The 23,770-nt window shown below is 26.6% G+C and overlaps 1 protein-coding gene across 1 annotated transcript in view; it reads right to left on the bottom strand.

Moving 5' to 3' along the window:
• The window catches only part of LOC132920798 (uncharacterized), a gene marked incomplete at its 5' end in the record, with an annotated part of 151,487 nt that overhangs the window by 23,909 nt on the left and 103,808 nt on the right, over nt 1-23,770 (bottom strand). The window contains 2 exons of the mRNA XM_060983475.1: nt 12,168-12,354; nt 21,652-21,884. Of these exons, the coding sequence (XP_060839458.1) occupies nt 12,168-12,354; nt 21,652-21,884 (420 nt within the window). The remainder of the gene's footprint in view (nt 1-12,167; nt 12,355-21,651; nt 21,885-23,770) is intronic.

The raw sequence follows: 23,770 nt of genomic DNA, 5'->3' as shown, positions 1-23,770 counted from the left end.
ATATATATCCTAGTTGAGTTTATAGCATTAAAAAGGTTTGTGTTAAAACGAAGCACTTGATCGTTGACGTATCCGTATTTTATTGTTTTTTAAATTTTTCATCACCAACGGTTTGTAACACGGCGTATTGTATAAGAAATTAGATAAATAATGATTGTTCAGATAAGCAATAATAACTTATAAAGTTATAACAATAATCGTCAATATTTTATTTATGACACTTAAATTTTTATATAATTTACATGAAATCTTTATTGGTTTTATAAAAAAAAAATACTTTTAAAGAAATTTAAAAAATCAAATTTTATATGATTTGCAGGCTATAATTCAATTATGTAAATTATAGTTCCAGGAAGATATAATCTCATTCGAAATACATAATTTAAATAATCGTTAATGGTGTTTGGTGTCAATGATGAATTATCAAAAATGTACAAAATATTCTACGAGTAAGAAAGATACTTTTTAACCAGTCAGTGAAACACCTTAAAAAATATTGTTTCAATGGGATGAGTATACATGAGAGATAATATCTTGGGTAGGTGATAATAGTCAACACTCTGTATATATTTTTTCAGATACTATCAAAAACGTAAACGAGTTGTGTGTCTTATATTTATATTTTAATGTTATATTTAATTCTGTTGCGTTGTCAAGTGACAGAGGATGGTGTACGGAAAGTTAGAAAAAAACATTTTGTTTCACTGCCATTTAGAGTGCAAAAAAATAAAAATTATAAAACACCGTCGCGCGTTGCATATATTTCAGAGGTTTTTTGGGTTACGTCGTAATATTATTATACGAACCCTTCTAAAGTTTTTCGGAGCTGTTTTATTTATTTTTGTAGATTTCACGTCCATCTGTTGATCGGCTTAAAAAGTACCCATACTCGGATTAACGCACGACCACTGTAATTCTAATGAAAGTATTATTTATTAGTATTGAGATTCAAAGTTGTTACGTTCGGGTTAGTTATCGAAAAGCATACGTACGCGCTTGAATAGTTTCATCCCGATTTCAATCATTCGATTTGAAAAAGTTTTCATTCGATATCGCGTATGAGTATAATATTATATTTCGATTGAAGATAAAGAACACAAATAATGTTACCATAATATTATAATACACGTGCAGTTTAAAATTGAGAGTATTCGCATGATCCGTTCAAAATTATAATATAATATTATTATATAATAGTAATAAGTAACGAAAATTCAATACAAATTTTAATATAAATATAAAATGAAAAAAATAATATCCACTCCTAAATTTATATTCATCATATTAATGTTTAACTAGAGAACAAGACGAGTAAAGATTTTGGAAAACGCATTAGGTATTAGCTTATACGTAGTATTATTGATATTATGTATATCATATATCACATAATAATAATATTATAATGACGTACGATATTTATATTATATTGTATTTTATTTATATTTTAAATACTATTTTTAACACTCGTTGTTTTATGATTATTTTCATGAACAAAAAAAAAAAAAAACTTTTGTTATTAATGTATGAGTACCAAAAAGCAATGTTATATATTTACATTTGCCTATTTAAAAATGACTAAAACAAAAGTTATTTTGTTTTATTTTCCAAATACTTTTTTTCTGATTGATGTGTATTGTAATAAAAAACAATAAACATCAACCAAAATTAACATTTTATATCCCCTGATTCGTATAACTTGTGTAACTGATACGTAAGCCTAACGTAAACGTATACATATATATGTATAGTTTAGATATATTTAAATGTATAATAATGTGTACATTAGTGCACAAAACTGATTTTTATGTTTGAAAGAAAAAGGAATTTAGTTTTATTATTTCTGCCGGAAAACGAAAACGTCGGGATAATCGCGTGGGAGGTCGTTATATAGCGGAAAATGGCGACGCCCTAAAATGTATAGAGCTATAGACAGTCGATTATTTAGTGTACAATATTAATTCTATTATATATATAGTAATTTATTTTATTTGCTCACGCAATTTTATTTCCTATCGCAGTAATTTGACGATTATTGTATGTGTCCGTGAAGTGTCCTCCTGACTGCAAAATCGATATGCATTTTAAATTTAAATTTACCAACACAATTAGTACTCGTATGATATTTGTGATGAGCTTTTATTTTTGTACTAATAAATCGAGAGGTATTATATTATGTTTAACAAACAAAGGGGGAAAGTATAGATAACAGTTTTGCTATTTAGTACGTAGGTGTCGAGTGCACCTCGTAATTGAGTAGTTCACTAGTTCACTAGTTTACTATTACAACAGTGAGTAGTGACATCCGTTAAGCATGCATTAATACATTTAAATTCAATGTTACACTATTGCGAGTGAAGAAAATAAAGAACACCGAAATTTGAAACTAAATTTGAAATATTTTATACACATTATATATGGCATTCCGCACATGCGTTTTCCAAACTATTATAGTGTAGTAAATACTTACACACATACCGTAATTATGATATCGGTGAAATATTTCAATTACGTACAATGGCCAGCTGGTATACATACTACCTACGTGATTAAACGCTGCGGTGTCTCGGCAGTATTTTTCAATCCGCACACATAGTAAATGCGTATAACGCAGAATAATAATTCAAATTGTACAAGTATAATAATATATTATATCGTACAATATACGTACGCGCGTAGATAGTGTCTGATTGGTAAATATGTGTAGCCCCGTAAAGGAGAAGTCGGTGCTATAAGTAAGGTATATAAAATCGTATCCTCGTAGCTGTACGTGTAGTAGAAAGCTACTAAACAGTAAAGACGTAAATTAAAAAAAAAAATGTATACCAATCATTCTCACGTTCATCTTCTAATGCAATAATCAGTCGGTTAATTATATGATAAAACTGTCCGGTTTAGGTTCATTAAGAATAACTAATGAAAAACGACGTAGAATAAAATTTTTATTTTATAAATTAAAATAATATACAGACAGTATATTTTGTGCTCGTTTAGTTCTAATTCAATGGAAACAAATATAAGTACTGTAATAATTATAATAATCGTATTTATAATAATTTTAATGTGCTAATAAAATACTGCAAATGTCATTAACATCCAAGATCTAGAGCTAAGACTAAATTACTCGCAGTAGGTATGTAGATCGTGTTGTCTCCAAGACGATTAAATTGATATTATGGCGCGAATTGCAAATTTAATGTAAATTATTTTTTTTTTTAATGTTTTACATATTATAACGTTTATGATATTTATGCTGATAACCATTGAGTTAAAATGATATTTATTATATATATAAATATATATAATATTCTAAATTTGAGAGCTTTTTAATGTAAATTATATCTTACAACAATCCCGGTTTCATTTACTAATCGACGAAGAAATTGTTTTCGTTTTAACTCATTCTTTGAGTATTAAATTTTTATAGGTGAACTGCATGGTATGTAACTGTCGTATAAGTGCGAGATTTAAAAGCTTGTTCAAGCCTACTGTCGGTGTAGTGCTCAGAAACGCACATTATATTTGTTCATCTCAGAGAACAAAACGTTTCTTACATAATGCATTAGAATACTTTGTATGTCTTGTATTTTCAATACTTTTTTATTTATCAGTTGCAATATATATTATAATATATATTGTTATAGCAAGTATAAAATAATCGGTTTGAAAAGCATGTTCGATTTTCACACTCGAAAAGATTTTATTAATACATTGGAAAAAACTGTTAAGTGTGAGAAATGTTTAAAATAGGTACTATAGTTATAAAATAAACAAGTGAAGAAGTTATAATTAATGGCATTCAAAGTCGACATTTTAAGAGTGAATCATATTATCTCATTTTTATTCGGACGATATATCTAAAAAATACATTTAAATTTTAAATTCGATAAAATAATAAGTACAGTAAAATATTAGGCTAAAATAATTTACTCAAAATTGTAAGCTAAGAGTAAACCGATTAGGGCGTAGAATTAAAATATATAAAATAATATGTTACTTTGCCAAACATGGGCTTACATTTCAGCTGAATTTCAGAACACAGATTTGATAGTATAATTAATTTAAAGAAAGTTAGAAGATTTTTTAAAGTTCGGTGAAATCGATCATAATAATTTTTGATTAAAACAATCGTCGGTGACTTAAACCTTAAACCAAAAGTTTATTGCTTATAAAATATATCCAAAAATATTATAATTTATTAATGACATAGAATGAAAATATTTGAATCGTTTAGGAAAATCGTATTTATTTACAAACAACTTGATTTATTGCGTTAAAATTGTTGTATGATATTATACATTTATATATAAAAAAATATAAAAATACATGCACTTGTCAAGTATATATGAATCATATATCAAGATATATTATAGTGTAAACCTCGTTTACAATTTAAGTTGATGCCAAGGGAAAAATATTTCAATTCGATTCGGTTAAATAGCTTGAAAAAAATCTCATCGACTAGATGAGGTTTTAATATAACACGATATTAATATTTTATGCTATTATAATTTAATTTATTTAATATTAAATAATTAAATTATATTACTATATAAAACTTATAACAATTAAACTAAAAAAAATAATGTATGCATTCAAAAATCTAACAAATATTTACCTTAGAACCTAAACAAATTATAGGATTGAAAAAAATAAGTACCTATTTATCTATATTAATATTTTTGTGATATGAAAAAAATAAATTATGATCATTTAATCTTATTAACTAAATTTATATTTCAAATTGTAAACTTGTATCATTCCCATAGAAACATATTCAGTAGAGCACATTATATTCTTGAAGAATATTAGTAAAATATACAATACGGATCAACCCTTTTTTTTATTTTAATAATGCATTTATTCAAATTCTGATTTATGGAGTTTTTAAATTTATTTGACAAAAATATTTTAAAACACAAAACATAGATGTTTCAACAAATCAATATCGAGAAACTGTTCGTTTTAATTTCAATTTATATGCAATATTGAAAAAAAAATAATAATATCTTATTAATAATTTAAAATTAAAAAGGGATAGACAAATTCCAAAAATCATAATAATATTAATGAATTTGTTATATTATAAGAAAATATCGAAATGCTATGTAAATCACGCTATTTATTGTACGGTGGATCAACTGTACAGTTGTACAAAATGATATGTCACAATAAAGTTCTGCCGTAGTGCACATTTTATTTTATTTTAGCAAGTCTTTAGTATGGCCCTACTCTAGAACCATTCCACCGCGGCACCACGCCAATACGCCATCAGTGCACGAGTCGAACGACACGCGGGGAAACACGGTTTTTATTACGTGGCGGCAGCAGCGATTGCCGTCGTCAATGAACTTTTCGCAAACCTACCCACCGATTAGGGACGCACATAACACTTTAATATTATATTATTTTGATACTACAGTAAGCACGGACGTCCGGCTCTTTTTATTTTAACATATTTTTTTTGCTGTATAAATCACTTGTTGCCACGACAGAGTTTTTCGGGAGAAACAGACAAAGCAGGTTCGCAAACAATATGATATGTAAGTTGTAATATTATAATGTTGTAGAAATTATAAATTTTAACTTATTTCGCCCTTCAACACTTTCCAGGTGTTATAACAATACATGTACTAAGTGAAAATATAATAATATAATAATATATAATAATAAATTCATTGAAATAAATGTAAAGAAAGAAAGAAAAGGAATTTATAGATTTTATATATTATCCATGTTGGAAATCATTTAAAACTATTTGTTAATATTATATTATGATATATTATGGGTTAGCAGTTGTAATGATATCTACATCATTGCGCCACACAGCTTCATGTTTTGATATCATCATAATACTATTAAATATGTTATTACTAAAAAACCACTTAACAAATATCTGAACCCATGTACCCTGATATTATTCAAAATGTACAAAACCATTAATAAATAATAACTATACATATATATACATGTAAAAATGCCATTATATTACAAAAACATATTTTGATGTATTTATACAAAATAAACAACAACAATTTAATTTGGAACAACAAGGTATCAAAGATCAATACTATAAGTAGAGCCCCCTTTTTAATATTCAAGCCAGTCTGCTTACTTTAGCCATTTTCATACGCACCGTATCAATTCACCACACTCATAAATAACCGCTTATTAAATTAACTCTGTTCTATTTCAAATCTTACAATATCTTGTTGTGAATTATTAAAGAGTTTTCTATTCAAAACTTAAGATTATATTTGCAATTATTTCAAGAAAATTAACATTATTAATATTCTCTTCACAAATTCTACAATTGTTCAAAAACATCAACAAGGTAAGAAATTATATTAATATATATTTACACAAATTACAAAGGTAAAATCCTCATCAACGACAAGTCAATTGAGACATGCAGACTCAGGTGCATCACCAATCATTATACCCTTCGTTTATAAATCTGTACTCACGATCCCAATCAATCGTAATAATTATATGCTTTAATCTATAATAAGAGATAGGATAAAGAAAGTCGACATTCAGAATCCCTTTAATTATTATTCATTAAAATAGCTAACTATACCAGCTCAGTTAATATATTATTATAAGGTGAAGTTTTATCAATAGCAACGTACGGGCTTATTTTTAATTCATCACAAAGTGGCGCCCAACGTGGGGCTCGAACCCACGACCCCGAGATTAAGAGTCTCGTGCTCGTGTTTAATTGGTTGCGGCATTTGGTTATTACTCGAATTTTGAGTATTATAAAACTGTTTATTTACTTGATAATCATTACGAGTTTTTTGTTGAAACGGCTGTTTATGGTAGTTCGTGTTATTTGGTTTAAATTGTTTGTAATTATTTTTTTCGATGTCATTGGTTAGTTTTTTAAATGTATTTTGAGTTTGTAAGTTATTGTCATTCATTAATTTTATGTTTTCTGCCAATTGTATAGTTATGTTATTTAGTTGATCTTTAAATATAGAATTTTTTATTTCTGATGGAGCTTTGGTTTGTTCACCAGTGATCATAAATTCTACCATTTCAAATTTTCGGATGTTAGCTTTTAGGTCTATAATGTTATTATTTTCTAAAATGCCGATATATCTGGCAACAGTCGGTTTAAGACCTTTTATTATATTTCGAACCATTTCTGGTTGTGGCATAAGTGGATCTACGCGTTTACATAATGATTCGGCGTCATTTATATACGAGGTTGTTTGCTCATCATCTAATTGTTTTCGTTTTCCTAATAGGATTCGAAGCATGTCAGTTTGGGCTATTGGTTCAAATTCTGTTCTTAGTTTACATTCTAAGTCTTCCCATTTTGTTTTTACTAAAGCATTGTCCTCGGAATTTTCGAAAAACGTTAAGGCTGATCCTTCTAGACATGCGGCAATATATTGAGATTTATCGTCATTAGTCCACCCGTTTATGGAGGCTGCTCTATTGAATTTTTTTAAGAAAGAGTCAATATTATCGGATATAGCGCCTGAGAATCTTCCTGGGTTAAAATATGGTTTTCTAGTGTCCATTCTGTTTATTTTACCGGCGTTGATAATTGGAGCAAAATTATGTTCCTCAAATGCGGAGAAATCTGAAGGTAGAGATTCTCCGTTAAGATATTTAAGTAGTCTAGCTTTTAATTCTGGAACAAGACCTGTACCTATTAGACCTCTTTTATTTAATTCAGATAGTAACTGTAGTTTATTTAATTTGTTAACTCCGGTTGCTAGTAAAATACAAACTGTGTTGTCTGATTCATTTATTTGATCATTAATTTCACTATTACCGTTTGTCATTTATTTTAGAAATCGGAATTATTTGTTGTAAAAAAATTATATTTTTATGAAATAGTGATAATTATATTTCATAGAATTGTTATATTAATTCGATAGTCTAGTATGGTTTATTTTATTTATTACTGGTCTATGGTTGGACTATATTATTTATTTATTTATTTATTTTTTTTTAAATTTTGGATTTTAACACTTTTGTGTTTAATTCTTTATAATAATCTTCTTTGGATTAATTGTTATATTAGAACAATGTAATAAATTTGAATTTTAACACTGTTGTGTTTAATTCTTTATAATAATCTTCTTTGGATTAATTGTTGTATTAGAACAATGTAATAAATTTGTATTTTAACACTTTTGTGTTTAATTCTGTAAAATAATCTTCTTTGGATTAATTGTTATATTAAAACAATGTAATTTTATGTATTTATATATATCGATTTTATGAGAAAAAAAATTATCTTTCTAAAATAGTCTGATCAGGATCATATTTTAGTGAAATGCCTAGGTTTATCTAAATCTTATGTTTGTGAGAGTCACTTTTGTTGGGCGCCACTTTGTGATGAATTAAAAATAAGCCCGTACGTTGCTATTGATAAAACTTCACCTTATAATAATATATTAACTGAGCTGGTATAGTTAGCTATTTTAATGAATAATAATTAAAGGGATTCTGAATGTCGACTTTCTTTATCCTATCTCTTATTATAGATTAAAGCATATAATTATTACGATTGATTGGGATCGTGAGTACAGATTTATAAACGAAGGGTATAATGATTGGTGATGCACCTGAGTCTGCATGTCTCAATTGACTTGTCGTTGATGAGGATTTTACCTTTGTAATTTGTGTAAATATATATTAATATAATTTCTTACCTTGTTGATGTTTTTGAACAATTGTAGAATTTGTGAAGAGAATATTAATAATGTTAATTTTCTTGAAATAATTGCAAATATAATCTTAAGTTTTGAATAGAAAACTCTTTAATAATTCACAACAAGATATTGTAAGATTTGAAATAGAACAGAGTTAATTTAATAAGCGGTTATTTATGAGTGTGGTGAATTGATACGGTGCGTATGAAAATGGCTAAAGTAAGCAGACTGGCTTGAATATTAAAAAGGGGGCTCTACTTATAGTATTGATCTTTGATACCTTGTTCCAAATTAAATTGTTGTTGTTTATTTTGTATAAATACATCAAAATATGTTTTTGTAATATAATGGCATTTTTACATGTATATATATGTATAGTTATTATTTATTAATGGTTTTGTACATTTTGAATAATATCAGGGTACATGGGTTCAGATATTTGTTAAGTGGTTTTTTAGTAATAACATATTTAATAGTATTATGATGATATCAAAACATGAAGCTGTGTGGCGCAATGATGTAGATATCATTACACAGTATACCTATTTCTTCTAAATTTTATAAAACGTTAATAGCCGTTAACAATTTCTGTTTAAAATTTGCTTTTTATTATTAAGTGAACAATTTTTGTTTATTATAATAATAACCATTACGAGAACTTACTACGGAATTCATTTTTATTATTTTATTTCAAAATTCTTAGTGCGAAATCGTTACAACCAATAAAAATAAAATTGTTATTATAATTAATATGATGTTCGGATGTAAAATGTATGTCTTTTTATACAAAAAACAAATAGATAATTAGTTTGAAATAGATAATTCCGCTAGTATTTTGCTGTAAACAAATACAGTGGAACATTGATAAATTGAACGTCAAATAAGTCAAATTGTTGATAACTTGAAGAAATTCCTTGGCTCCTGCGTTTCAACATAGGGTTTATATATAGGTATATTATACAGATGTTAATTTTTTCGATAATTCGAATTTCGTTAACTCGAATTTTTTGATAAGTCCAAGTCATTTGAGTTGACTTATAGGTCATAACTTAAATTGTTCAATATAAATTACCAACAATTAATGAAATATGGAGTATAAAACGTATACATTGAATGGTTATTTATAGCGATAATATATATATATATTATATATATATTATATGTGTAGGATAACGATGTAAAATCTTCCTTAACCATACTTGCTCAGGCAATATAAAGTGTACACGAATATATTATTGTTTGAAAGATGATTTTTGTACTAGTTAGATCATGTTAGATCATGAAAATAAGTAGTTATATAATATACGCTGATTGAAATGTTATCTAGCTTAATAAGACCATGTCGGACATGAGCTGTTTGATTCAAGTTTATTTGCCATAATACGTAGTATAAAAACGTTGACAAATAAAACATACAATAATTTGTGTCATACGGTGATTATGTAATTTTTTTTCTACTCAAAGAATTTATTACTCATATAATATATTTTGTTGATTTAAGTAAAATAGTAATAAGTAAATAAATATTTTCCACTTTAATTATTGTTTTTAATTATTTCATGGTCAAACATGGTTATGTTTCCATTTTATGTCTGAATTAAACATTGTCAATAATGACTAGTCATTAATGAAAATAACTGATGGTAGAATTTTTGACGGTTACATGAATAAAATATACAACGGTTTTTTGAATATCTGTTTACACGATGAAATTTGCAAAAAAAGCAAGTATGTAAAAATCAATTCTTTATTTCTTTGTTTTATCCAATGTTTAAATAAAACCATAACAAGAACGAATTCACAAAATGTTGTATATATATTATGTAATGCAATGGCATGCAACGGTTTTTTTTATTCCAAGTAAGGTTAGGTTAGGAGGTGAAAGTGTATTGTGCAAACTAAAAATGATTTTTTTTTTTTCAATTTCGATTAATATTAACACATTTTTCAATGTATTCGTTTTCAGATGGGGAAGTAATCCACACATTTCGTGTTGCATCTTCGATTATGGAAAGCTGTATCTAAAAGACTGTTTTTCAAATAGGCCATTGTTCGATACTTTTTGTATTATTACTGAACGCGAGGAAAAAAAACTGCAGACAACCACCAAACACATTTACATTTGGAAATTTCAACAAGCATAGTTCACTTCAAGGTCCAATAAGAATAGTTTCTTAAGTGTAATGATTTTTTGTTACTTACAAACAGACAAACAGTCATAACAAAATGCCTGGCAATTTTCATAATAACAGTATTTTTTTTACTATTACAAAAACTATATTGATAAATTATCATTTTAAAAATTAATATTGAATACAATTAAATATCAAAAAATTCACTAAAAATTGATTTCAATGCAATATAATTACTTAATACGTCTAAGATATTACATGGGTGTATTTGGATGTAAATAAACTATTAACTAACAATATTTAGTTTGAAGATTGAGTTAAGTTATTTTATCAACATAATATTGTATAATAAGTTTAGACTAAACTTGAGCTAAGTCAAAGTGAATTGGATAAATTAATGATATATCCGACGTTACAAGGGTTAAGGGTCGTCAGAAACGTAAACAATTTTGTATTACCTACAGCCGCTATGGAAGTGTACAAATAAATTGTTATGTAACTTTTGTAAATTTTGAGATAGAGAAAGACGAATAGTGTAACGTAAAAAAGTTCTCACTGAAACGAGAAATCGCAAACGGAATGTTAAGTACTTAGGTATACCGTATACCGCCTGCTTAATTATTTTGGCGTAATTCTAAATATGAAACTCGAATTACATATCAGTAGCATTAGAGCAATGACGGATTTAAAAAAAGAAATTGTATCTGGTTTATCATCATAATAGACGCCCATATTAATATATAAAGTTAAATTCCTATATTAAGAAACGGGAATATAATTTTTTTCACTATTTTTACGCTGAAAATAAATTCGTCCTCGAATTTATTTCTAATTTATGACCAAAATTGAATAATATTGATATTTATATGAACTTTTTAACTACATCGTATGAGAGAATTTATATTACAATTAGATAAGTACTGAAAATTGAAATTTGTTCGTATTTCGTGCATTATAAAACAAAACTAGATTTATTTTCTAAGAAAGTAATATATTATTGAAATTAAAAATCAAGTATACTGTTTTCTGTTTTTTTTTTTATTATACAGCGGTGTTAGACCAACATTATTAGTTCCTACAAATAAATCCGATTAAAACGTGTTACATACAGATACAATCGACTAGATCGAAAAAGTGACTTTTCAACAGACGCTGTTTACGGTAAAAATATTTTGTACAAAATTCAAGATGGAAAATACATTTTTAACGCTAATAATGTACAACTTTTGTATTTTAATTTATTATTTTTATGTTAGCCATGCCACGATGTAAGACCCCATTATTAAACGACCGATCACCAATCATCTAAACCTAATCAAATAAATCGCAAAACTATAAATGCACATTTCTGTTCAAAAATTACTTTGATTTGAATTGTGCGTGAAGCCTGTTTGTAGATTTTGCCTCTTCGCAGCCAAGTGTCGAACGGTCAGCGTGTATGTAAGTATCATAACGCCCAGTGGAATATAAAAACTCACTATCGATCCAATCAGTTTGTACAATGGATCGGGTATCTGACAAGAGCCATTTACTAGTACCGAATTGAAATCCTGCAACGAAAAAACAAATTGCGATTAGACAATAATTATAATGCCTACATGTTATATTGATATATATATATAATATGCACCTATAATTTATATAAAATATCTTATTATATCGTCCCAAAACCTATTAAGATATTACCTATAACATATTTAGTTTAGAAAATAAAAATTATCTAATGACACGATAAATTACATCGAAATCAATAAATATATTAATACAGTACAATAAAACAATATTTATGTAATTTTTACCAATTCGAAAATCTGCTGTAAATAATTTTATAGCCTATAAACATTAAGCCATCAGTGTATTAAAGCTGTTTATATTATATGTGTTATTATATCCTGATTCACAATGTTAATTATAATAATGAAAGGAAACGAATTCAAAATGTCCATTGACAATGCTTGACTTGACTATATACGTGTTACTAAACGATATACTGGTAAATTTCTATGGCTAGAACATAAATCAAAATTTGCTTCACACAGAAATAATTGGCTTTGATAAAATAAAATGGTTTATTATAAAAATACAATACAATTCAGTTGTATTTTTAAGAAAACTGTTGTTTGTTAATATTCGTTGACGATCTAAAACTTTAAAAACTGTATACGTTTATACATTCACTTAATGATTGTTATAAACTCCAATTTTAGTTAGATCAGTTTTATTTATGGCGCTTAACAAATGGCTTTCGCCTGAGTATACACACTGAGAAATCTTCTCAAATCTATTTTTTACGTCATCGCTCTAATTTATAATTCCAATGCAGAATTAAAGGATCTGATTTAACTATTGTTCACAAATAAAAGATTTAGGTATTCAGTTATTAGTTGATCTATCTTTTAATAACCATATAAATACAATGTGCACGATGTGTAATAAAGCTATCCGTGTATATTTTAATTTATACGTCGTAATGTATCGGAGTCCAAAAATCTTAATTGCCTAAAAATTCGATATTTTTTTTTAGTTTATTCTATCTTGGGATATAGTTTAATCATTTAGAATCCATATAAATCTAGTTTAATTACCAAAATTGAACGTATTCAGAACTAATTCCTATAGATACTAGCATACAAAACAAATAAAATAGGTTTATCTACCGAGCAACTAGCAATACATTTTAATCTCGATTCATTTGAAAATAGACAAAAATTGAATGATGTGCTTGGGCTGTTTTAAAAGCTACTTAATTTTAAAATTGACTGCCCTTTTTTATTAAATAAAATACCCATAATAGTTTCTCAGTGAAATTCTCCAGAAGCATACACATTTTTACATATCTACCTTCCGACTATAGTAAATTTGCTCCGATTAATATAATGCTTATTATTGGTAATTCTACAAAACATTTTGATTTCTTCAATGAAAACTCTAACAGATAAAAAAATACAATTTCGCTCAAATAATAACCATCATAATAATTTGTTAATTTGATTGTTATAAATTAATTTATGTATGTCTACTGTTTATTATTTATATAATACTTTATTATAATATAATATCTTAGGTATTAGTATTATAAGTATTATGCTGTATACTGTAAAGAAACCATGTTGGGCGTATATTATCAATAAATAAACTGTAACATTTCTTAAATTCCATTACATCATGCCGTGAGACACAATATAAACAAATTTAAATTTATTAAACAATGTAAAAGCGTGATTTTGTTGTTATAAGTATATTATATTATATTTTAATGTTAAAACGAGATAATGTATTAACATGTAATTTCGTTTTGAATAATTTAACAATGATCGCATTGAATATTGAAAGTATTAAAACTCTATTTTGGTTTTTGTGTTTTTTTATAGTTACTTAAATTGTTTGATATAATTATATTGAACCAGATTTATAATTTTATAATTACAGAAAAATAATACAAAGCACGATGCATATTACTGATTATTAGCCGTTATTTGTACTATTATTGTTTATATTACTGTGATTGTGGATCAATATTTTTTAAAACATTTAAATAATAAAATTCTTATGTTTAGATAAAGGATATATGATTATAAAAAAAATATACACTGTTATATGCATAAAGATATAATTCTTGTATGCAACGAGATATCTAAAACGACTATAGTGATCATAACTTTATTACCGCTCGATATAAAATAAGTGCATGCAAATTTCGATTGTGTAGTGTTCGACAAGTGTTGCGCATAAAGAGCTGACTCGAATATCACTACACTCAACATTTTTACTGCTTAGGTCACATAGGTACATATTTTTATTTTACGTTACATAGATCGCAATATAGTAATTTTATTGAGAACTCTGTATGTGGTGGGATATGGATGGAGTTGATTTATACCAGATAAAAATACATTAACAATTATATAAGTACTAAATTACAATTTATGATTTATTGTATTATATATATTAATATTTTTAAATAAAAGTGATTTTTTATTTTATTCGACTGCATAAAGCTTTAAATAGGTAATGTATAGACTATAGATATACTGTATAATTAGAAACAATAATATTAAATTAACTTAACGTGTCAACAAATTTAATAAAAAAATTTGTATTGCCCAAACTTAATATTCAAAAAATAAAACACACTTACATTTTCATAAAAACAATATTAAAAATATATATTTATACAAGTTGAAATATGATACAAATCATTTTAGTCTATAAAAAAAAATATTCCAATTTTTTACTGCATGGAGAATAATTTTTACGACAATTTAAAAAAATAATAAATAATAGTTTAAAAAAAAAAAACAAAACTATCATGTATTAGAATACTTTAAGAACGTATATTTTAGACAAAACATCTTAGAGGATTAATATGGGGCTAATAGAGGACCAAAGCCCTCTAGTAAAAAAAAAAAAAATTAAAGAAATATTAAAATTTGAATTTTTACCCGTAGCCAGTGGAACAGAAAATTGAATTAAGATTTAAGGAACATGTTAAATTAATTATACTTAGTTAGATTCAAGAAAATCATAAATTACTGTGAACTTTAAAATTAACATTATTATTCTGTTAATAATTTAAAAATTATATTGTTTTTCGAAATAATTATGGAGTTTTTGAAACTAGATAATTGGGCAGTCACATAAGAGTAATTTTCTTTAGTTTACGAATAAAAAAATAATAGTTCATAATAATTAGTAGGTATTCTCATTAAAAATAAGAATTTAGTATTTAAAATATAATTTGTCGCATTTAACATTTTCATGATAGTACCATTATAAAAATGTCAATGCCTATTTAATATAAACCATACAATTATAATATTATTTGTATAATACGAGTTTATATATATATTACATAGTCATTAACATAAACAGAAAGTACCAACTATAAAGTTTGAAATAGGTCATAATATATAGGTTATGCATTTAAAAAGTATGTATTAAAAACCAGCGTATTATATCTTGTATATTATTATGTTATGATATTTGTATGTTTATAATAATATTGTAGACTCTCAGAGTAAAATTAAAATTATTACTATTTGTTTTACACTTCGCAGGCTTGTAGAAGAATTAAATGTACTACTGTGTTAATTTATCTACTCGAATGCTGAATCAGAGGTGTGTAATGTTTTTAACAATCTTTACGCATATATTGGCACAGAATTATGCTATTTTCAGTATATCATGCAGTAAAATACTGATTTATTTGAGTTATTTCTTGTTAAAATATTATAAATAAATTATATTAACGAGAGTATCGTAATACTTTTCATGGTAAAAAAAAAAACGATTTGGATTTTTTTGACTAAATTGTAGCTTCTATTTTAATTGTTTGTGTAATGTGTGATTTAAACGTGAACTTGAAGCGTTATACCATTATTGCAAAAATTTAACGTAAAATACAATTAATTATACGATAATATTATGCACAAACAGTAATTTTAATATATTTGATTGAAAGTATTTGTGGTTGAATATTTTATACTTTATGATGTTAATATAGAATGCACCCTCTTATTGAGGTACTGCCCTTAAGGACGACTACGGCTTTGTGATGACCAAACCACAGCCACCCTCGTAAAGCTACTAACCTTTTCGTACCGCTAAATTATTATTCGTCACAAAGAAAAAACTATTAAAAAACGTATTTGAGAAAAAAGTAAAATAAGTAAAATTAAAAAAAATAAATGTTATAATGGGCCATTCTCAATAGTGGCGTTCATATTTAATTATTAGTTTGAACAATTGCAAATTCATAGTTTTATTTATAGAGAAAAATATCATAAGTGTTTCTTAAATTATGTTATTCCTTATTCGTAAATGAATTGTGGATTTGACAAAAGTCGATGTTTATAAAATAATTGAATATATGTTTATTGTAAAAACACTATTTTACATACAATATAACTAAAACTCAATCATTTTTTTTTATCTTTATAAAGCGCATGTTCTCGCCAATCGAAGTATGTTTTTCGTTTGTCAAATACGCAATCCTTAATTTTACTATTTTGTGATTCCTTAAATATAGTTGTATAAATAAACCTGTATATAACTATCTATCATAATATGTTATATTGGGCCAATTTTTTCCATATTGCACGAGTTTTCCAGTGAGTATTCTAGCATGCTGATCGTCGCGAATGAACGAATAAACGGGCGTGTTTGACGTCGAGATCCGTATAATATTGGTCTTCTAATCACCCGCCGACTGTGTTGCCGGAACTAGGAACTATTATGCGGAGCGCAGTTTTGTCCTGTTGCATAATAAGACACAAAACGTGTGCAAACTTGTCCATTTGAACTATTTTTGGTGACCATACGGCAATGACTATATTATACGGTTATTATACCTTAATGTCTTTATGCGCATTACAATGTCGAGTTATCGCGATGAGCTAAAACGCCTAAAACAACACATACGTCGAGTTACTGTGACCTGAACTAGGTTGGTTATAAATCAAAAATTCATAACCAATCGGAGGAGTACCAGTAAAATCAAAAACGATAACAGCGAGGACGATCGTAAACGTCTAAAACGATCACCGAAGGCGCCGGACGCCAGCTCGGTGCGGTGTTGCGTTTCCCCAGCATCAATTGGCGTCTCCGTGCAATGTTGCGGTTTTCCCAAGCACTGTCAAGCGCCATCGCGTTACCGATGTGATGGGCGAAACCGCGCCTATAAATACGGATACAAATCGCAAGCCCGGTCAGTACACTCGCGGTTTTATAAAGGCCAACATAGCTATTATCAACGGGAAATTAATGAACGCAACAGAACGAAATTACGGTCCACTTCGATCCAAATAGCTCGCCGGAGTAGCGTATCTATTGGTTTTCGTTGCATGTCCAATGTACGCGTTTTTAATAATTTACGCATATTGCTCGTCGTGTCTGTCGAGTAGCGTGTGTACATATTATTGTTGTGAATTTATTTTATTACCGCGTAATTTTACTTCGTTTAGAACATTTTGGAATTTTTGCATATTATATTTTTTTATTTCTAAGTGCTTAAGTACATGAATATTTCTTGCTTGTTTTAGCGCATTAAATTTGCAGCCTCGGATATATATATTACTATACTTATATAAATAATAGATTCTATGATAATTTAAAACATTTATAATATAATACATTGGTCATTATTCAATTGTCAATAAATTAATTTTAACAGCGTACCACATGACGTGATATGTGGTATGATTTGTAGTTTAGCATTACAGTTGATATAGAGACGCATTCGGGTTATTAGGGTGTATTAAAAATAAATAATTTATGCCTTCTATTGAAAATGGACTTTTGTAGCAAAGATTTAGATTGTTACAGGAATGTTGTGATAATAAAAGGAGACAAAATGCACTATAATATTGTATAGGTACAGTGCGTTCTCGGTGGGAGGCTAAATAAAACATGGAGGTATTTCAACAACGATAAAATATAGTTGAATATATTTTATCCGCTTGGTAATATAACACTGCTAATTATAATCACTGCCACGTCAGCAAACATTTTTCATCGAACAGAAAATGGATTTTTCTAATTTGAAACGGTATTTTATTTTCGTTTCTCTTATTTTCATTCTATTCGCGTGGACTTTTTTTTTAAGGCATACACTTTTAGGAATGTTCTGAAACCCCTGTAAACAAGGGGTGGTTATGGCGACGGAAAAGAGTGCCTTGACTGGGAATCTTGTGTTTATTATAGAAAATCATATGTTTACGTTTACTTTTCAATAAGCGTAAAGGGTGGTACGTAATCTTTCTAGTCAATATATATAAATTATACAAGTATAAATAATTAGCTATATACTATATAGGTACGTATTTGTCAATATTAATTATAATAAAAATCCAAAACAATATTAATGAAGTCGTGTTAATTCATATAATTAATAATCAGTAATAAAAATTAAATTAATGTGGTAATCATTCTCAACGTATAGTTTTACAAATTCTAAACACAAAATGTTAACTAATATTAACTAATTATTTTCAAGTTATTTTTCTTAGTGTGCTCTTTGTCTTGAATGTATTTTAAATTTGATGTTTTCTTTAAATTTATAAAAATGTATTTGGAAGGATAGAATGAAATTCTAAACTAAGTTTTCAATAAAAAGATTTACAATAATACAATGTTTATTACAAAACAGATGAAAATGGTCAGTCTTGAGACCATAATAGTATTAGTTATTTTTATTTTTATGTATGGAAATAAATTCAAACATTTATTTGATGGTAAATATTTTTTATCGAATATTTTATTTTGATCCGTAAACCAAATTTGTATTACTCCTTTAAAAAACGTGTTCGTCACCTCTATCGAAAAATAAGCGTGCGCCACTAGTTCCAATTTCAATAGTTCAATCGTATTATTCATAGGATGTCGTTGCAACAAAATTTAACATAATATTAATAATGATATAATTTTATTACATTTGTTTTTTAATATTGATGGTTTTAGGCGTACACGAATGTTAAGTTATTTTAGTTTATTTCGTTCATAACTTTTGTTTAAAAATATTTTAATACTTCGAAATAAAATAGTTTTTAAAGATTACACGTTTGGAATATGGTTTTTGAAAAATTCAAAAATGGAATGTGCTTAAGTGCTAAACCATCGCACAACGAAATTTGTCCTTAACACGTTGACTGCGTATGTCTTTTTGCATTTCCCGCCCAGTGCGTACGTTACTTTTTTCATCAAATTTAATTTTGGTACTAAGAAAAAAGTAATTAATACCTGTATAAAATATTACACTGAAATGTGGCATAATAAATGCAACATTGTGAAACGTAACGAATTTTGAACGATTTGAAATAAACGAAACGAGACTAGGAATGCAGAGCGCCATCTAAATACCGGAGAACACGGAATGCCAAAATCTATTATAACACTCAGTACAAGCACATAGCTAAGTCTGAGGGCTCCCAATGACAACAATTTATATTCACTGAGCGACTGCAGTAGAAGCTATTTCACTTCAATTTAAACATACATAATAATAAAAATAATATTGCGTCTATGTAAAGTATTAATAGCATTTAACTTGGTACATGGTTCATTAATATATAAATTTGCATTTTTGAAATTAAAAATTATCAAAAAGAAAAAAAATATGTCTCAAAAGTGACGAGAAAAGGTCACAGTAAAAAAAATTACCGTTGATAATATGTTTACACACTTAGAATAATTTTTACTATACCATTTTGCAATTTGATTTTATAATAACACGAATCTCGAAATTATTTTGATGTACATTTTTGAGTGAGAACAATGTTTTGATGTATTTGTGTCCTAAAGTCATAAAACATGATTTTTTTATTGACTATTTGAATGTATAATATAGGTGTGTTTTTCGTTTTATTTTAAGGTTATCTAGTAAAAATGACTTAAAATAGTCTGTTTTGCAAAAAAATTATGTGAATGTGTAAAAGAAATTGGTAGCAATGGATTTTTATGTTTGATATTTTTTTATATAATGTTGTAAATGTCCTTCAAATATTATCATAGACATATACGCTGAACTCAAGTAGAGACGGACTTAAATATTAATATCTCAAAACAAACACTTTAACTTAATCGAATTAAATTTTAAATTATTTTAAATAAGCCATAACAATACATGTAATGTTCTTTTCAAACTTTTTGATCCAAAGATGATCGCTTTAAAAAGCAAACTTTCGATAAAATTATTATGATCCTTAGCATGGTTTCTCAGTTTAATATTATAAAAAAAATATTTTGTAAACTTTCTATGTAAAGTTTACTCTCTTAAAAATGTACATTATTTAATATACTTTATAGTAAAATCTCGATTCACTGAATCAAATATTCGGAACAGTTTTTATTTTTGAGGTAGGTATACTGTTTTTTTTTTTATTTTATCTCTTTTAAAACTATTTTAATGTTAGTTTTAGAATTAACAATAAATCATATATATATATTATATATAATATATAATATATTTATATATATTTAGTAAAGTAAAAATAAAAACGATAAAGATAACAATATAATATGTCCAAGTATGAATATATTTTAACAAAATCCAAATCAAGTGTTTGATCTGTATAAAATATTTCAAGAAAAAAATGTAAAAAAATTAATTCGTAAAATATGTTATATTTAAGTATAAAAACATATTAATGTAAAATATTATATATTAATAATGAAATTTTGTTTTAAAAGAAATACTTTTAAAAACTAAAATATAAATAATATTTACAATACCACATGGAAATCTAAAGATCATCGTATTGAGTTTAGACTTAAAATAATATCTCAAATAACGAAAAATGCAATACCATTAATTTAATCTTTTTTTTTGTTAACAAAACGTTATTATATTATATTTAACATTTATAATGTAAATATAAGCATTATGTGCGTATGTGATTATAGCCAAAGGTGAGTTTAGTAAAGATGGAAAAATATATCATCACATATATCTACTCTACCGTTTCACTTTATCCCACTCTCCGACCAGAATGTCATTTTGATTTTATATCAACCGATTTTCGCGTCCTTTCGAGTGGAATATCTTTAAAATGTAAGTTTTAATCGAAAATTAAACCACCTCTGGGTATATTGTCATCGTAAGGAAAAATTCAACGACAAGCCATGGTAGTGGTATAGTTTCAGTTGTAGTGGCGATAAATCATTATGCATGCAGCGGAGAGAAGGAATGGTAGTTTGTAAATAAAAAAATTAAGTAGTTCAAAGTTTAATGGGATGCAACGGGCCAAGAGAGGAAACCGCAAAATCACAACGTATAATAATAATATACAATAATAAAAATAAACACGTACATAATATTATACTCGTACAATATATAATTTAGGAAAACTTACTTTTGAGTACATGAGACTTAGTGGCAAACTCATCGCTATCGACAACAACCACACGAACACGATCTTTAGTATCACCCTTCGTCGCGTCTTGTTCCGGCCAAATTTCATCGGATACCTCAGGCTCAAGTACCGGTCCACGCTGATCGTGCACAAGTGCATTATACTGGCGGTGCAAAACAACACGTCCAGACATATCCATGCCAAACAATACACCGGGGCGAACGGAAACACTCCTAGAAAATGCGAGAAAACCAATTTATATTATAATCACCATCGAAATGACATACAATAAAAAAAAAAAAATGATGATAATGTATAATATATATTTTTTTTTATTCAAAGTGTTAATGGTACTTAAAACACATAATCATAATAATATACTATTTTTATTTAGAACAATTTTTCATTTTAAAGCTAAAAAATATATTTCATAATTTTAGTGCCAAAATAAAGCACATTCGACTACCTTGATTCGCAATAATGCATTTTTTGTATGATGCAAGTGATTCAACAAAAAAATATCTGCCGAGTATCCAATATTGACCTAACATTTATCTAATATAAGTCATAATAATTGTTCAAATGTTCGATAAGTATATTATATTATATTAAGGGTAACCAAATATTTTATTTTTTATTTTTACAAAATTATAGACAATAATCAATTCAAGTATTTAATATGGCTAAACACGTGCAAACTAATTGAGAAAACATGTTTTTCATTCAAAAACCTTAACAGTATTTCGTATTTAATACATTACTCAATTATTTGTTTTCACATAATTTAAACAGTATATTACATAAAAGTTTATTATTCGTTTTGAATAAACGTCAATAAGCGTTTTGATGGTTTGTAACTTTAAGGGAATATAAGTATAGGTACAATCGCTACTCACGTAATAATGGTATTCAAACATTAAAATAGGTTTTGTTTTTATCAAAATTCTACATTTTGTATTAGAAAATCATTACTAAATCAAACGACAAGTCACAGTGTTAAACTGTTAAAAAAATATCTTCATTTTAATTAATGATATAACACTAAAGAAGAAATCATACATAATTACATTTAACTATTATAATAAAGCGTAATTTTCTATTTCCCAGTCAAAAAACGATGCATACGCATTATTATACGACGTGCATTGTATGTTTTACTGCAATATTCTTTAAGTGAAAGTGAGTAGGACGTGTTCATAAACCGTCTATAATATTATAATTAATTGCAACACATACCATGTTATGCGACTACTGTTGTTATAAAATATACACGTTTTCATTTACAACATGTTCATAAAATATGATAATATAAAACGTTACGAATTTACAATACATTTTGCCAATATAACGTGTTGAAGTTTTCTTCAAAAATGCATATATTTTTGATGTTTATTAAGCATTTTACTGTACACTTTATCACACTTCCAATCAACTCATAGGCTATGAATAATTATAACATATTGTTTAAATTGGTCAGAAATAACACATTTTATAAAGTGTTTGATAAAAAAATTGTAAATATAATCATATTGTATAATTTACTCGAATATGAGTTATTTCAATAATTTACATTTATTTAATCGAGTTTAAAATATATATCTATTATCCAAGTAAAACATTATTGAGGTTTACGGCATATATAATTTTATTTTTAAAACTCAATAAGCTACGATATCATATAGACTTGGGTGAAAACCATAGTAAAATATGAAATAAAATATAATTAATATGTAATTTACTAACTTAACACATTTTTATTTTAATAATTATATGTAATAATAGTATTATTTAACTAGGCACAAAAATTCTTTTAAATATTATAGATATTCATTTTTAACGGAAATATATGATAAATATATATTAATTCATTACATTATTAGTTATAATAATATATTCACTATTATTAAATCGAAGGAAAACTTATATAGGTCATACATCGATGAAAACCGATACACCAATCAAAGTTAGTGTTTATAAAAGTTTATAATCCATATAATATCATCTTGTATGTGTTTGATAAACAGTATCCAATTGCATTACGCATACAGTTTTCTTATGCGGTAATGTTTATTTAATAATGAGTATATTAGTTATTTATTTATAATATTTATTAGTAAAA

The sequence above is a fragment of the Rhopalosiphum padi genome, chromosome 2, assembly GCF_020882245.1.
Source record: "Rhopalosiphum padi isolate XX-2018 chromosome 2, ASM2088224v1, whole genome shotgun sequence".
Classification (NCBI taxonomy): Eukaryota; Metazoa; Arthropoda; class Insecta; order Hemiptera; family Aphididae; genus Rhopalosiphum; species Rhopalosiphum padi.
This window is presented reverse-complemented; position numbering and strand designations above follow the sequence as displayed.